This window comes from Micromys minutus (genome assembly GCF_963924665.1).
Source record: "Micromys minutus genome assembly, chromosome: 33".
Classification (NCBI taxonomy): Eukaryota; Metazoa; Chordata; class Mammalia; order Rodentia; family Muridae; genus Micromys; species Micromys minutus.
Genome location: NC_137968.1, coordinates 19,046,862 through 19,061,855, shown reverse-complemented (window position 1 = coordinate 19,061,855; position 14,994 = coordinate 19,046,862). Strand labels below are relative to the sequence as shown.

The following is a 14,994-nucleotide window of genomic DNA, read 5'->3' as shown; positions in this document are numbered from 1 at the left end:
TGCCAACAGACTTTCCAGGGGGAAAATCCTATCCGCAACCATAAAGCCGATCGGAAAAGCAGCTGCTGGCATCTGCCTGCCAACTAGGACTCTAGGAAGCCTGAGAAACTACCACACCTTCCTTTCCACAGAAGGCCATCCAGAGAGGGTAATGCAGAGGGAAGAAAAGCCAGCGGTTGCACTGAAAGCGGGGAGTTTGAGACAAGTCACAGGCAGAACCAAGCACAAAGCCACTAAAGGGGCTGAAGCAGCAGACATCCCTTGGGCTTACATGTTTGCACGAGGCCAGTCAGAGCATCGCTGAAACCTGCCGCCTGGGAAGCAAAGATCTTCACGTTGTAGTCCGTTCCACTGAGGAGATTTGTCATAACAATGGTATTGATGTCAGCACCAACGAAAGTTTCCAGGGTCTGGCCAGGGACTAAAGGAGACAGTGTATGCTAGAGTCATAATGTGCATATGCTCTTAGAGAATCGCTTACTCAACCTACTCTTGATTGTTGCCAGGACTACCCAGCAGGCACACAGCTAGGTGGAGGGTAGAACCTAGTCTCATCTGTTTCTAAAACACACATCTCAGTCCTTCCTCTAGTAATGTTTTATCCCTTGTACTTAGTCAAAACGTTGGCACGCCTCACTTCCCACCCACCACCTTATTCTGACCTCTATTGTCAAAAGCCATCAGCGCCTGCCTGGATGAAGACGTAATTTCCGACTGCCTCTACTTACATAGCTGCTTTGTCTGCAGCACATGTCGAGGACAGAAAGCTCTATCCTGCACATTAGACCAGACCTTATCATAGGAAGATCTGGGTAGATGTGGTCACTATCACACTACTCTTATGCCCTGGCCTTAGCACAGATAGATTTTGAGGCCTTTGTGTCTTCAACTGCACTCAACCCGTTGGAGACTTAAGTACAGTTTTGCTGTGTTTGCCTTTTTACCTGCTGTCTTTTGTTCTCTGGGTCTACTCTTTCAGCTTTCAGCTAGTGATAATCCCTAAGGACTATCTGAAGCACAATTACTCTAAGGTGGGAGAGTACTATTGAGTTGAACAATGGTTACCAGTATCTACTAGGTGGAAAACTATACCCCAGCGAGTGACAGTCAAACCTATCTCTACTGAGGGCAAACCCTAGTAGTTGAAAATCAAGTTTAACACAAGAAAGTGATTTTAGTACTAAGAAAATACAATAGACATTTTCAAAGCAGTCAGAACATGTTGCTTAAGTGTATATACACCTTAGATCTACGGCAAAAAGACATTATAATAATGTAGGGAACACACGTTGGGAGGCCCAAAGGGAGTGGAAGGAGGAAGTTAACAATCAAGTTAATCAAGAGACATTGTACACATGTATAATATTGTCAGGAAATAAAGACACTTGAGTATACCATAATTGGGTAGAAGAGAGGGGGTATCTCATGAAGAAGTTTTTCCACTTTGCTGAGATTTACCCACTTTTTAAAATAAAAATAAACATTTCAGCAGAATTTGTCCAACTTATCCAAGAAGAAAAAATCAAAAGTAGGAATTTTAAGTGTTAGAGATTACACATCCATTGAGCTATGACTCCTCCCCTACTACCAACGTGTCTAGCTTTCCTTAGACTTGCTCACTGCCTGGAGTGAGATTAGGTCAGGCAGATGTACACTCAGTAGACAAACCATTCATTCATTCATGGGTATGCATTCCAGTTTTCTATATGAATTCATCATCTCACCTCTGTAATAATGTCTACCCATAGGAACCATACTTTAAAAAAAATACTTCTCAAAGAAGATGAAGCAATTCTTCGTGGTTAAATATACAAAGTCTAGCACTGACTGAAACGGTGCCAGAAATGATCTTAAATTATGCTTGGCATCAGTGACGTGGTGCCACAGATTTGCCGTCAAGCCTGGCCACTTGAGTTTGACAGATGGAACACACATGATGGAAGGAGAGAACTGACTTCCCCAAGTTGTTCTCTGACCTCCACTTGCATGTTCTGGGAAAGGAATGCACTGGCACACACACAGACACACACACACACACACACTTCTGAGAAGGACTTACCACCCACAGGTTTGTAGACAATCCTATACCCCTTTACAGGGGTAGAGGGTGGGTCCCATGTAATGCGCAATCGGTTATACCATTCTTCTGAGACCCTTAAGTTCTTAGGACCAGAGGACGGCACTGTGCAGACAGAAGGGGGAAAATAAGAGGTTCAGAATCGTTCCCTTTTGGTTATTTCTCCATAGAACTAATCACACTTGCAAATAAAACATTGATAAAGTTCACAGTAGGGTCAGTGGGTGTTTTAAACACATAAATGTGAAAAGTTGCTCTTGTGATGAATGAGTTTCATCTGAAATCCAGAAGTTTGTCCAAAGTATGATGGTTCTCTTTTCAATTAATTTTGACCAAAAAAAAAAAAAATTGAATGATGTTTTAAGATGTCTCCCTGGGACCACAGAGTATTGTCAGAGGTTGGCATAGAAAAGTGAAGTATATAGACAGGCGTCAAGACTCAGAACTTCTAAAATCATGGAAGAAAATAAACAGTTTCCCCTCCCAACTCTCCAGTCAACCTTCCAGATCCACAACCATTTGCCTCCCCTCAGACAAGACCAGGCCTCCAAGGGACATCAACTAAACATGGAATTACAAGTGCAATCAGACCAAGCACATACCGTCACATCACGGCTGGACAGGCAACTGAGTAGGCAGAGCAAGATCCAAAAAGTAAGCAAAAGAGTCAGAGACAACCCCCACTCCCACTGTCAGGAACCCCACAAGAACACCAAGCTACTCCGATATAACATATATATATACATATATAGACATACACACACACACACACATACACACACACACACACACACACACACACACATACACACACACACAGAGGTCCTAGGCCAGACTCCTACAGGCTCCCTGATCTCTGGGAGCCCCATGAGTTCCATTCAGTTGATTGGGTGGGGCTTGTTCTTGTAGTACTTCTGACCCCTCTGGTTTCCCCAGTCCTTCCTGAGCCTCCTACACAGGACTCCCTGAGCTCCACCTAATGTCTGGCTGTAGGACTCTGCATCTGCCCCCATCAGTTACTGGATAAAGTCTCTCTGGTCTCTCTAGTGACAATTGCGCTAAGCTCTGGTCCCAGAACAGTCTGCAAACAGGACACACTGTAGAATGAACCTTCCCTCTTCTTAGCTGATTGTCTCAGTGTATCACAACAGCAACAACAAAAAGCTGACTAGTGAAGGAACAGAGGTTTTGGGGGTAGGATGTAAGCAAGACAATAATACTACAGAGAATTTTGCTGATGTGAGACACGTTTGGGAAGATATTACTGCTCTCTGTTTTCCACTGTAGTGGTAACGATCATGTGAAGCCATACATGTGTTAAAACTCACACAACTGTAATAAAAAGAAAGTACATCTTCTATCTGCTTACTTAAAAACATAATGACTAGGCCTGCAAAAGGAAAAGAAAAAAAAAACAAAGAAGAGGAGGAAGGAAGAGGAAGAAGACAAAGAAGAACAATAACAAGAGAGAGACTCAGATTGTCATGGTCCCATAAAATATAGAGAAAGGTTGAGGCCATGAGGACCCCCCTTGGCATATCACAGTATGTGTGATGTGTCACAAGGTGATCCCTGAAGGATCAGCTCTGCTCTGTGTTCCCCCTTTCACTGCCCCCCCATACTAAACAGCTTGCCCAAATGCACTGCATATGTGTCCATATACACACACGTGATCGTGGCATATTTTCTGGCCCCTAATAATTGCACTATAATTCACCCATCATAGGTGAGTCTGTGGAGACAAGACTTACGAGTCTTCCCAGGAGCAGAGACGCTGGCGCCTTCTCCAACAGTGTAGATGGGGGTCACTGTGACTTTATACTCAGTGTCTGGAAGAAGAGTTTTCAGAAGGAGACTGTTCTGCCCTCGCGGAACCATAACCTGAGCAGAAAGGCAAATTTGATGGCTGTGTGAGACCCCTATTCCCACTGGCCTCTTAAAGAAGTATGATTATAGACATTTTGAAAGCATCAGAAGCGAGCCAGAAAAAGGAAGGGCACTCGTGCAAAAGCATCTCTCCCTGACATGTCCCTCACAGAACCTTTGGTTTGTAAGCACCAAATCAGGGGGATTAGCTCCACAAGACATCTCCTATTGGTGTCTTTTCAGCCATCCTGGAGAAGACAGGCCCATCTGCCAAGCCAGCAGGGGTTGTGTTTAAAGTATTCATTCTCCAACCCACACTGGTGTTCATCTGTTCTGAAATGCCTTGAGTGTCCTCTTGCAAATCCAGCCTCATTTTCCTTCCTCAGTGATAACCTGACTCCAACATCTTATTCTTTCCATTAAAAAGGATGGGTGCCACGCAAGAGCAACAGAATAAAGCATTGTGAGCCAAGTGTTGTTTGGTTTTTTTTTTTTTTTTTTTTTGGGGGGGGGTGGTTTGTTTCTTCTTCTTCTTCTTTTTTTTTTTTTTTAGTTGAAACATATTTAACAGCAACTCTCAAAAAATCCCTGCAGCTTTCTTACATCTGGAAGGAGATGTCTTCCTCCATCTGGATCTGCTATCCTTTATCACTAAAACTGCCAGAAAAAAGAAATCCAGAGGCACAGGGACCCCGCAGCAGCTAGTGTGCAATGTGCCCCAAGGCACACAGTACAGCTCTGGTGTTTCTAAGAGAATATTCTGGACCGTGTTCACTATGAGATACTGGGCCTATGCCCCAGCAGTTAAAGGCTGGCACTTCTCTGGGAACTTACTAATCACTGGAAAGAAAATGTGACAGTGTACAAATTGACCCGAGGGGGCTTAAAAGAGTCACAAGACCAAGACAGACAGAAAGGTTTTCCATTTCAGGGCTGGGTGAGATGCCAGGAGGCTAAAGCCATGCTTTTTCCTTGTGACAGAAGGAAGGAACCCATGTATCGTGGACTAAGTCCTAGAAAACCTTTTGGTGAGCCCAGAAGTAGCTATCACAATGATGCAGCTAAGCTCTGACATGCCATTGTCTTGGGTATAAGGAAAGTCTGCATTAGACAACCATAGTTCTGCTAGTCAAAGAAAGGAACACTGGGGCGTGCAGGTTGCATCTCGTTATAAAAACAGCAGCTCTGTTTACTCTAGAGTGAGTCAGTCAACCCTGGCATGAAGGGCTGCAAGGCTGCTGTGGATGCCCTGACTTGCACTGCCCCGTCGGGGTAGCATCCTTAGGGTGTCTCTCCTCAACAAAATGCTGGAGCAGAGCCCAGGCTTTCATTCCAAGCTGTCTACAAACCACCCATGTAGATGCTCTCTAAATAAGGTCAGGTCTTACACTGAGAAGCATATAGCCTTGTTGCTGATCAAATTTAGCCCATGAACACTGTAAAGCAGTGTGACCACTCTGGATTCCCACTGCTTGCCAGAATGTAGTTGCTGTGGTTTATAACAAAAGCCCTCATTAGGTGCCAAATATTTTGTGCCACATGCTACTAGAAGAATCTAAATCCAATAAGTCGCTTCTTTAACCCCACAGCCCTTTCAGGCAGTGGTATCACACTCACTTAATAGATGTGAAGACAGACCCACATGGCCCAGTACAGGGGCCATGTTGAAACTCCAGAGATCTGTTCTAGGGCCTCCTTAATCTTTGGGAGTTTGTGCCATACAAGTACACAGAGTAAACCTTTTTTTCACCCTCGTATTTGTTCCCAAGAGTAAAATGGAAACTCCCTCTGGGGTATGCAAATTCCATTCTGTTCCATCTCTGCTTGTTTAAGTAAAGAGGAGACAAATGACATATATTAATAGAAACTCCTACTTAAAATACAGATACTGTGGTCTTAGCAGATGGTGTCTTTCATTTTTAAGACAACTCTGCAAAAGATGTTAGTGATTAAATGTGATGCAAATACCACTAGGGAGCTTTGTGATTTTCAATTTTTCAGACATGTAACGTTTCTGTCTTGCTCTAGGAGGGCTGTCTGGATCACGTAAGACCAAGCTGTGACTCGCAGAAGAAACCAGAGTTCATACACTTTACTGTGTCCCATCTGGCAAAATTCGGTTTTTAGACCACAGTTTTCCTACAGTGGTGAAAGATAATTCCAAGTTGTGTTTGTGGCACTGCTTTAATTCCAGCCCGCTGTCATCCGGTATTTGTATCAAAGACAATAAAGCTGAACTGACAGGAACATGACTGGCCCTCTTGGATTGTGGCAGGACTACGAAATGGTTGTCTAGCTTCCCAAAACTTAACGTTAGTATCAGGACTCACCCAGTAGGAGACTAAGACACACTTTAAGTGGCCCCTCTTTAGACAAGGTTTACCAGCCAGTATTCAGTCTGTGGTTAACAGGCCATAGGATGCTAGAATCCCAAGCAGCCTTGTACAAATAACAGAGAGACGTCTCTGCTCTAACAACAAAACTGAGGTTGCTGTCTTTGGCACTGCACAGTGTTGTGAACTGCCATGGAAAACAATCCTTATGAAATACTGACTGCCATTTTAATATAATTCATTTTTAAAGTACAGAAACAATTCACATACCCTAACTGGTAAGTTTAGTTCTCTTGTTTCCTTTTGGTTTGCAATACTATGTGTGTAGAGGTCTCCAACTTGAGTCCTACCCCATCCTTTTCCCACACAAATACAATCAGCTGTAACAGTGAGGAAAAAACCTGGACCAATGGTAAGAGAAAATATGTCTACAATCAGGACACATTTTCTTCTTTGCTTTCATAGTATGGGTTAGTCATTCATCTTTCCTGGACAAGCATCGTCTCTCTCTCTCTCTCTCTCTCTCTCTCTCTCTCTCTCTCTCTCTCTCTGTGTGTGTGTGTGTGTGTGTATCTTTGTGTGTCTACATGTGTGTGTCTATGTGTATCTGTGTGTGTGTCTGTGTGTGTATCTTTGTGTGTCTACATGTGTGTGTCTATGTGTATCTGTGTGTGTGTCTGCATGTGTGTGTCTGTGTATGTGTCTGTGTGTGTGTGTCTGTGTGTGTATGTGTGTGTGTCTGCATGTGTGTGTCTATGTGTGTGTATGGTTCTATGCACAGTTGAATGTATGCACGTGTATGTATGTATGGATGCACATGTACATGTGTATGAAATGGCCATGACAATCATGAGTGTCATTCCTTAGGCATATCTACTTTTTTGTTGTTTTTGAGATAGGGTCTCTTGGTGGCCTGTTATTTACTGAGTAGTTTAGGATAGCTAGCTAGAAATCCTACCCGGGGCTGTGATCACAAGAACACCACCACACCCAGCGCTATTTTGTTAATACGGTTTGAGGAATGGAACTCATTCCTTATCCTTTCAAGGCAAGTACTTCATTCTCTAAACCACCTCTTCACCTCAGACATCATCATTTTGAGGTCTTTTGGCTTTGTCATTGACCTGCATCTGATTTGTCACTATCCTAAACTCAGACACACCTCAGTTCTTCCTATCTCACTAATAAGGCAGGACAGGGAGATGTCTCAATGGGCACTCACAGCCCACACAGAGTCCTGACTTCAGATCCCCACAACCGTATAAAAACCTTGACATGACAGCGCATGCCGATAAAGGGAAGTGGAGACCACCTGCTATCCAGTCTAATGAAAGCTGCAGATCAGTGAGAGATCCTGTCTCCAATAATGAGGTGAATTTCAGAGGAAGTTACCATGAGTCGACCTCTAACTTCCACAGAAGAATATGCTTGTGCATGCTCCCCGCCCCCACACACACCACACACACATTTACTTAGCTGAAGAATTAAAATAATACATCACCGCATTTCTACAGCAGTGGCATTTGATAAAGTACATCTACAGATTCTCAATCCTCAAGCCAGTCTTTAAATTAGTAGCCTTTCTGTAGGTTCCATGCAGAAGCCGGATTTAATTAGAACCCCTGAAGGGCCTTGGACGATGAAGACCCCCACTGGGGCTGCTTTTATGAAAGCCAGCACTCTGCTGCTCAGTAACTTATCAACAGCTCCCATTTTCCTTAGAGCTCTGTTCATTATTTTCCCTTCATTTAGGGGTCCAGGTGTTTCAGATATAAATAGCACTAGATAAAAGAAACCCCTGAAGGGACCACAGTTTAGAAGCCACCCAAAGTAAATATTGTTATGATTTTCCTGAGCAGAGCTTACAAGTGCATGTGTGAGATTAAATTGTTACTTTTTCCAAATCCGCAGGAATTAGCACCAAGAAACTAAACCTGGTTCTTAAAGACAAAGAACAAAGTTTTGCATGCTGGGAAGTCTCTTCTGGTTTTTATTTTTAGGAACCAAATTATATATGGTGGGGTAATAATAGGAAAAATAAAATACCCAAATTATAAATTTAATTGGCACACCTAAGTATAATTTTTTTAAGTTTGCCAATCACAAACCATTGGAACGTATTTATTGTCATAGTGAATTACAATGTGACTTTCCAGAGACGCTCCCAGATCAATGGCTGGATATTCACTATCTGCAAGGTCCTGGAGGCCGTCACTGGGCCCTGGAATGTTTCTTCCGTCCCCTGGAAATAAGAAATGTTAAGCACAAATAAAAGATTTCCTTTGTGAGTTAAAAGAGGTAGAGGCAATGTTATTAATGAGCAATGATGAGAGTTTCTCCTTGTGTGTTAAAAACAACACAGCAAAAGAAACAAATTGAGTAAGGCTACACCAAGAGACAAATGGAGCGTATTTGTGAGTGAGGGGTCAAGCAGCTTCTGCATGGAGACTGAAGTGCTCTCTTTTGTCTGGACACGTGTATAAGAAACGATACCAAACATAGCACGTCTGAGGATTAAACCAACAGATTTGATTTTCTAACTGCATATATAGAGAGGAATTAGGAAAAAAGAAACAATTTCAAAGAAAACAATAAGATACAAATTAAGAAAACCTATGGGGAGCTATAGCAATAACTGTTATTAAAATGAGTGAAAATATGCCTCTTAGACCCCCCCACCATGTGTACTTTGCTTCAAAACTTTATAGTAGACTCCCAAGAGCAAAAATGTTTATTACTTGCCTTGAACTTTTACATATGCATCTATATATGTGTATACAAATACACGTGTGCAATGGTCCTTTGTCTTATCTCGAGTTGGCTTGCTTTTGGAGTGGACAGGACCTAGCTGTGTTGCCAGCCGGTCTCAAACCTCTAGGCTTAGCTGCTCTCTTTCCATCTGCCTCCCTAAGAACTATCCATGCCTGGCCGAATGACCCTATTCAGACCCTATTTTGGTTAATAGATGTGTAAGACAGCAAAAGCAACAACAGAACAGAAGCTGGAGAGGCTTGATTAGACAGAAGCCATCTGTGCTGGGGCAGGTTTTAGAGTCAGGAAGGACATGACAACCAAAAGCTGAAATGTGGATTGACAAAGAATATTAGTTTTTGCAGACATGGAGTTGTCAGGCAGTGAGCAGGACAGCTTTTGTTCATCTCCCCAACAGCCGCGGTAGCTCCACCAACACAGGAGACCACTCCTACCACTTCTTCCATAGGGTCCCCTTGGGCTGTCAGGAAGGTCACCCTAAACTGCTCCACATTGCTGTCAGAAATGTCCCACGTGACCCGTAGGCTAGTGGCAGTTTCTTCATCTACAACCAGGTTTCTGATTCCTGTCTGGAGAACTGGAAGAAATAGAACCACATATTAAAGAACCTGTAGCCCATCATATCCCAAAATGAGAACATGGTACCACCGATGGAGTAGCGACCGGTGTCATCCCATGCAACCCTATGAGAGACATCCACGGGAGGCAGGAGCTCCAGGTTCATGGCTGACAAGGAAACAGAGAAAACCCACTGGACTGAACTGGAAAGGGAGCGTGGTCCTCAGGACCGCATCACTCTCCATGTGGGATGCAGCATCCAGCAACATCCACCTACCTGCCCCCAGGCCTGTCCTAATACCACTCACTCAAGAACAGTTCCCCAGCTCAGGCTGCCTTCTTCTTTCCAGCCCACACAAGGTATCTTTTCTGGGACTTTTTTGGCCCAAATTTCTTTATGTTTTCACTAGAAAGTTCCTCTCCATCTGCCAAGGTTTCTCTTCCCTCACATATTCCATTTTTTTATTCCTATACTGACTTCCCTCTTGCCCACTGCACATTTCCATTGTCCTCACCCATAGCCACATGAGAACATTCACTGAACCTGTCCTAATGTTATATTGTATAGATCTTTGACACATGCACCATCAAGTCTTGAGAAACATTGCAAACATAGCACTGAGTAGCTTGGAGGCTTATTAACTGGTATGACTATGCTATACTGCAAGACAAGGGGGACTGTGGGAAATTCTCAGTGCAAGGCAGAGTTCCGGAACTCTGGTGCCAAGACAGAAAACAGGAACTATCAAGGTAGAACGTGTGTGTTCCAATAAAGAAAGCCCAAATAAAGATTAGCTGGAGGATAAATAAATGAATGAGGAGATGACTGAAAGATGTGTTAATTAACTCACAACCTGTTGGGAGGTGTGCTGAGGTAAAGAGAAAAGCCAAGATGAGAGGGGACTGTGGGTGAGGAACTACCACCGAGTAAGTCAAGTCTCAGGTCCTGACAGAAATGAAGGGAAGTGGTGTGAGGTACCAGTTCTCCACAGAAGGCCACACAAGTCACTGGGACAAAGACCTCTGTGGGTGGAGCTATGTTAACCAACTCAGAAAGGTGAATGGGAATCCAGATGGAAGTGGGAAAGGTAGGAAGCTTCGGTGATGAGGACGAGGAGACCGAGTGGTACACGGTAGAAAAGAAGATGTAAAGTTCAAAGGTTGCTGATATGTGAAGTGTTTGTGAGAAAGCAAAGAAAGGACATCTCTTGCTAATTAATAACTAAATAAAAGCTAAATGAAACTTGGAAACATCACCTCTGTTTACATCAAACGTGTTTCCTCACCTGAAGTCACGGGGCTGGTAGGTCCTACAGTTGTGGGTGCTTCAGTCCAAAACTCCTCAACTGAAAGAAAATTCATCATTTTCAAATTATGTAAAGACAAATATTCTATACCTTTGCATAAACCGTTGTATAATTTGTGAAGAAAACTGCACCGATGTTATCTTTCTTAACAACGCCTGGCTGTGATGTACAAGGAGGAACAGGTAAGCTGTAAGGCAGATTTATACGGATGGTAAACTGGAAAGGCACTCGCTTCTCATTTGAGTCTTCAATTAATTAGAGAAAACTAAATTACAGGTCAAGTCGTAAAAGGGTTACCGAAAAAAGACCACTAAGAGGGCAGTGTGCTCAGGCAGGGAGTGTTTCTTCTGTGTCCTGACTCTACCATGAGTAAATTTTAGAATGGAGTGGCTCCGTGGTGTTCCATGTTCACACACAGATCAACACACCCAGAAGGTCCAGAAATACGGGCTGACAAAGTCTCGGGAATTACCTCCGCTGAAGTCACAGCCTCTTTAAGAGGTAGTCTTTCCCTTATGAAGCTCAAAAAGAAAAAAAGCCAGAATGTGGATGCCTCAGTCTGTCTTGGAAGGGAGAACAAAACACTCACGGGAGGAAATACAGGGACAAATAGAGGAGCAGAGATTGAAGAAAAGATCTACAGAGACTGCCTCACCTGGGGATCCATCCCATATGCAGCCACCAAACTCAAGCACTATTGCTGATGCCAAGAAGTGCTTACTGGCAGGAACCAGATATGGATGCCTCCTCAGAGGCTCTGCCAGAGCCATACTGATACAGATGAGAATGCTTGCAGCTAACCATCAGACTGATCATGGGGACCCCAATGAAGGAGGTAGAAAAAGAACTGAAGTAGCTGAAAGTGTCTGCAACCCCATGGGAAGACAACATTATCAACCAACCGAACTCTCCAGGGCTCCCAGGGATGAAAACACCAACCAATGAGCACACACGGAGATACCTGTGGCTTCAGTTGTGTATGTAGCAGAGGTCGGCATTGTCTGTTATCAATGGGAGGAGAGGCCTTTGGTCCAGGGAGGGTGTGTTTTCCCAGTGTAGGGGAATGCCAAGGCGCTGAGGTGGGGGAGGGTGGTTGAGAGAGGGAGCATCTTCACAGAAGCACATAGAGGGGTATGGGAGTTGGGGGAAAGTGGATAACATTTGAAATGTAAATACAGAGAATATCCACTGTTTAGTAGAGGTGGTAACATGAACACAAAATATTCACACTTGATATCATTTGCAGCTCTATGAAGAGACATCTAGGATGGAGATAGCGTAGTTTAGACAAACTGATAATATAGAAAGGAATATAGTTTTGAAATAAAGAGTAGAAGAATTACTATTGAACTGACAAAAAATAAATAAAAGGGAGTTAGTATCTGGAAGAAAAAGAAAAAAGAGGTAGTCTTTCCACAGCAAACGAAGACACGGAGGGCCTAGGCCAAGCTTCTGTCTCACTTCTGTACAATTCAAAAGGGTGGTCCCAGCTCTGGGGCCTCTGACAGAAGTAACTGGGCTCATTTCGATTCCCCTGTGTAGGACTCTCTCCAGTTTATAACATGAGGACCTCTCAAGTGAGCTGACCATTAAATCTTCTGAATGCCACTTAAGAGAATTTAATGTATGGTAATAACTCATTTTTAAGAAAGAATACTATAATTAATAGCTTCAAAAAGAAAAAAACATGGGAATATCAATCAGAGAGTAAAATTTCACAAAAAAGTTCTTATAACCAAGACCAACTCAGAAAACTCAAAAAAAAAAAAAAAAAAAAAAACTCTTGGCTACATTAATATCTAGCTTATTTTCCAATTTGATCGTATATGATTATATCTGCCTACCACCTATTCATCTACCTTCCCATTTTGAGTATAGCTATGGTATGGTTAAGATATAATAAATATAATTTATTCTCAATGCTAGATATTATGAACAAGACAGAGATGCTCCGTGCCTTCAGTGTGATTGATGACAGTCTGAGGAATTACGATGCTTCACACATGAACGTCATTGACTATAAGACAAGACAAACCCCAGAGCATCAAAGAGAAGTTGAGCCCTAATGGGGAAAAACAGGTTGTGAGTGGGTATGGTGGACTCTGAAGCTCAAATGTGAGACTCAAGTCCACAGTCCAGGACTTACGTGTGGTCCCCACGGCGGTCACCACCTCACTCTCACTTCCGTCATCGAGCACAGCTAACAGTGAGACTTCATACTCAGTTCCAGGGTCCAGGCCTTCAACAACGTATGAGTCCTGCTCTTCTTTGAGGGCCACCTGAAAAGCATCTGGTGCTTAGTAACTAGGGTGACTTTACAAGGGGATGAGGGAGAGATTGGCCGTTCGGTATTGGAAAACAAATTGCTGGGCTCTTCCCTGGGGAAGTCTATTTCTTCCAAACTATAGGGCTGAGGCCTCGAGGTCATTCCCCTGTCCACCTGACATGTCTATTATTGTCTTCCTTGTTCAGCTCATACTTGGGCAGCCATGTTGGTTTTTACAGGTGTAGCTTCTAACAATAATAGGAGGCACAATCTCACAGCAAACTCCCTGATCCTCTGATTCTTGAGATCTTTCTGTCCTCTCTCCAGCAATGATACCTAAGCCTGAGGTACAATATATATGCATATGTGGATGTAATGACAATTGATGGGAAACAGGCAATAAATCTGATCGAGATCAAGGAGAAGTATATGGGAGCATTGGGGGAGGGATGCGGTTGAAGAGAAGGGAAGTATGTTGTTATAATCTCAAAAGTAAAAGAAATAATGTTTAAAAAGGGGGGGAACTGAAAATTAAAAATGCACAAAAGGAAAATCTGTGTAAGCAAGAGCTAAGTGAATAAAACAGAGGAAACCTGAGATCATTTTAAAATCAAACTACAGACCCTATTATGTTCACTTCCCTCAACAAATATGCTATTCATGTACAGGTAGCACTGTAGAGTTTTATTAAGTGTTATTTGTGAGGGTCAAGGAACCAGAGATGTAAACCTAAAGCCCTGGTAACAATACATCTTTAATCGTTGAACTACAGCATTATTTGTTGCATTTGAAATATCAAGAGCGGTTCCCTGCAAGACACAAGTCCTGCAGTTCTCGTCCATTTAAAGACCAACCGCGGTCCGGCAGTAGGCATTCACTTCCGGGGACCATGTTCAGGATCCATTTTTGCTGTGGTTCAATCAACTCACCTCCTGCGTCTTCCCGCCATAGACCGGAATCCACATCAGCTTGTGCTGCCCTTCCTCAGCCGAGAGTGGGTGCCAGGTCACTCGAAAACTGTCTGTCTTCACCTCATCGATTTCCAAATACTGCTGGGCGGGAACTTCCTCTGTGAGCCATGGAGGAGACTGAGTTTGAGACGTGAGAAGGCGGGGAACTAAGCAGCCCCTGGCAGGCCATGGAGTGGGAAGACTGAGAGAGCTCTTGGCTTTGCAAAGTCGTGGGAGAATGACAACCATCTTCGATCCATCCCCTGTGACTTTCATGTCTGTTTTCAGTAGCTTCCAACAGCATAAATTATGAAAACCACAGAAATAATGTTCTCTAAACTTTTTCCAGTAATTCCAAAACTCTTACATTGTTGATACTGGGCCATTTTCTTAACGTATAAAAAGCAGTAATGGAGCTGGGAAGGTAGGTCAGCCATAAAGTGCCTGCTTCAGTATTTCAATCATCTTCCTGTGCTAAGTTTTGGGCCCTGTTACAATACCGCTAAAGTCGTGTATATAATAACGCATTAAGTTAAGTGGTATTAAAATGTCATTCTCGTTGGCAGAAAACTGTCTGAAATCAGTAATTTTGGGGTTTGGCCCTAATGCATCCACACATACGAACGGAAGACAAAGGTAAAACGTTTACATTAAGAAATAAGAGAAATGGAGGCGGGTTAAGTTAGACAACAATGCATGTGATGCTTTGTACATTTTTATTGTTTGGACATTTCATAAATGAACACAATATATTTTTATCACAGCCATTCCTCACTTCAGCTCCTCCTGGACTCCCTCATTACATTCTCCTCCTAAATGTATGTTCTGTTTTAAACCCACCAGAGTCAAATTTGTGCCTCTGTAT

The 14,994-nt window shown here is 43.1% G+C and overlaps 1 protein-coding gene across 2 annotated transcripts in view; it reads right to left on the bottom strand.

The window, feature by feature from the left end:
• COL14A1 (collagen type XIV alpha 1 chain) overlaps positions 1-14,994 on the bottom strand; it is a gene marked incomplete at its 5' end in the record, with an annotated part of 113,635 nt that overhangs the window by 86,462 nt on the left and 12,179 nt on the right. For both annotated transcript variants that reach the window (XM_080909345.1, XM_080909344.1), the window contains 7 exons: positions 272-421; positions 2,060-2,182; positions 3,829-3,958; positions 9,483-9,625; positions 10,893-10,952; positions 13,060-13,192; positions 14,109-14,248. In XM_080909345.1, the coding sequence (XP_080765471.1) occupies positions 272-421; positions 2,060-2,182; positions 3,829-3,958; positions 9,483-9,625; positions 10,893-10,952; positions 13,060-13,192; positions 14,109-14,248 (879 nt within the window). The remainder of the gene's footprint in view (positions 1-271; positions 422-2,059; positions 2,183-3,828; positions 3,959-9,482; positions 9,626-10,892; positions 10,953-13,059; positions 13,193-14,108; positions 14,249-14,994) is intronic.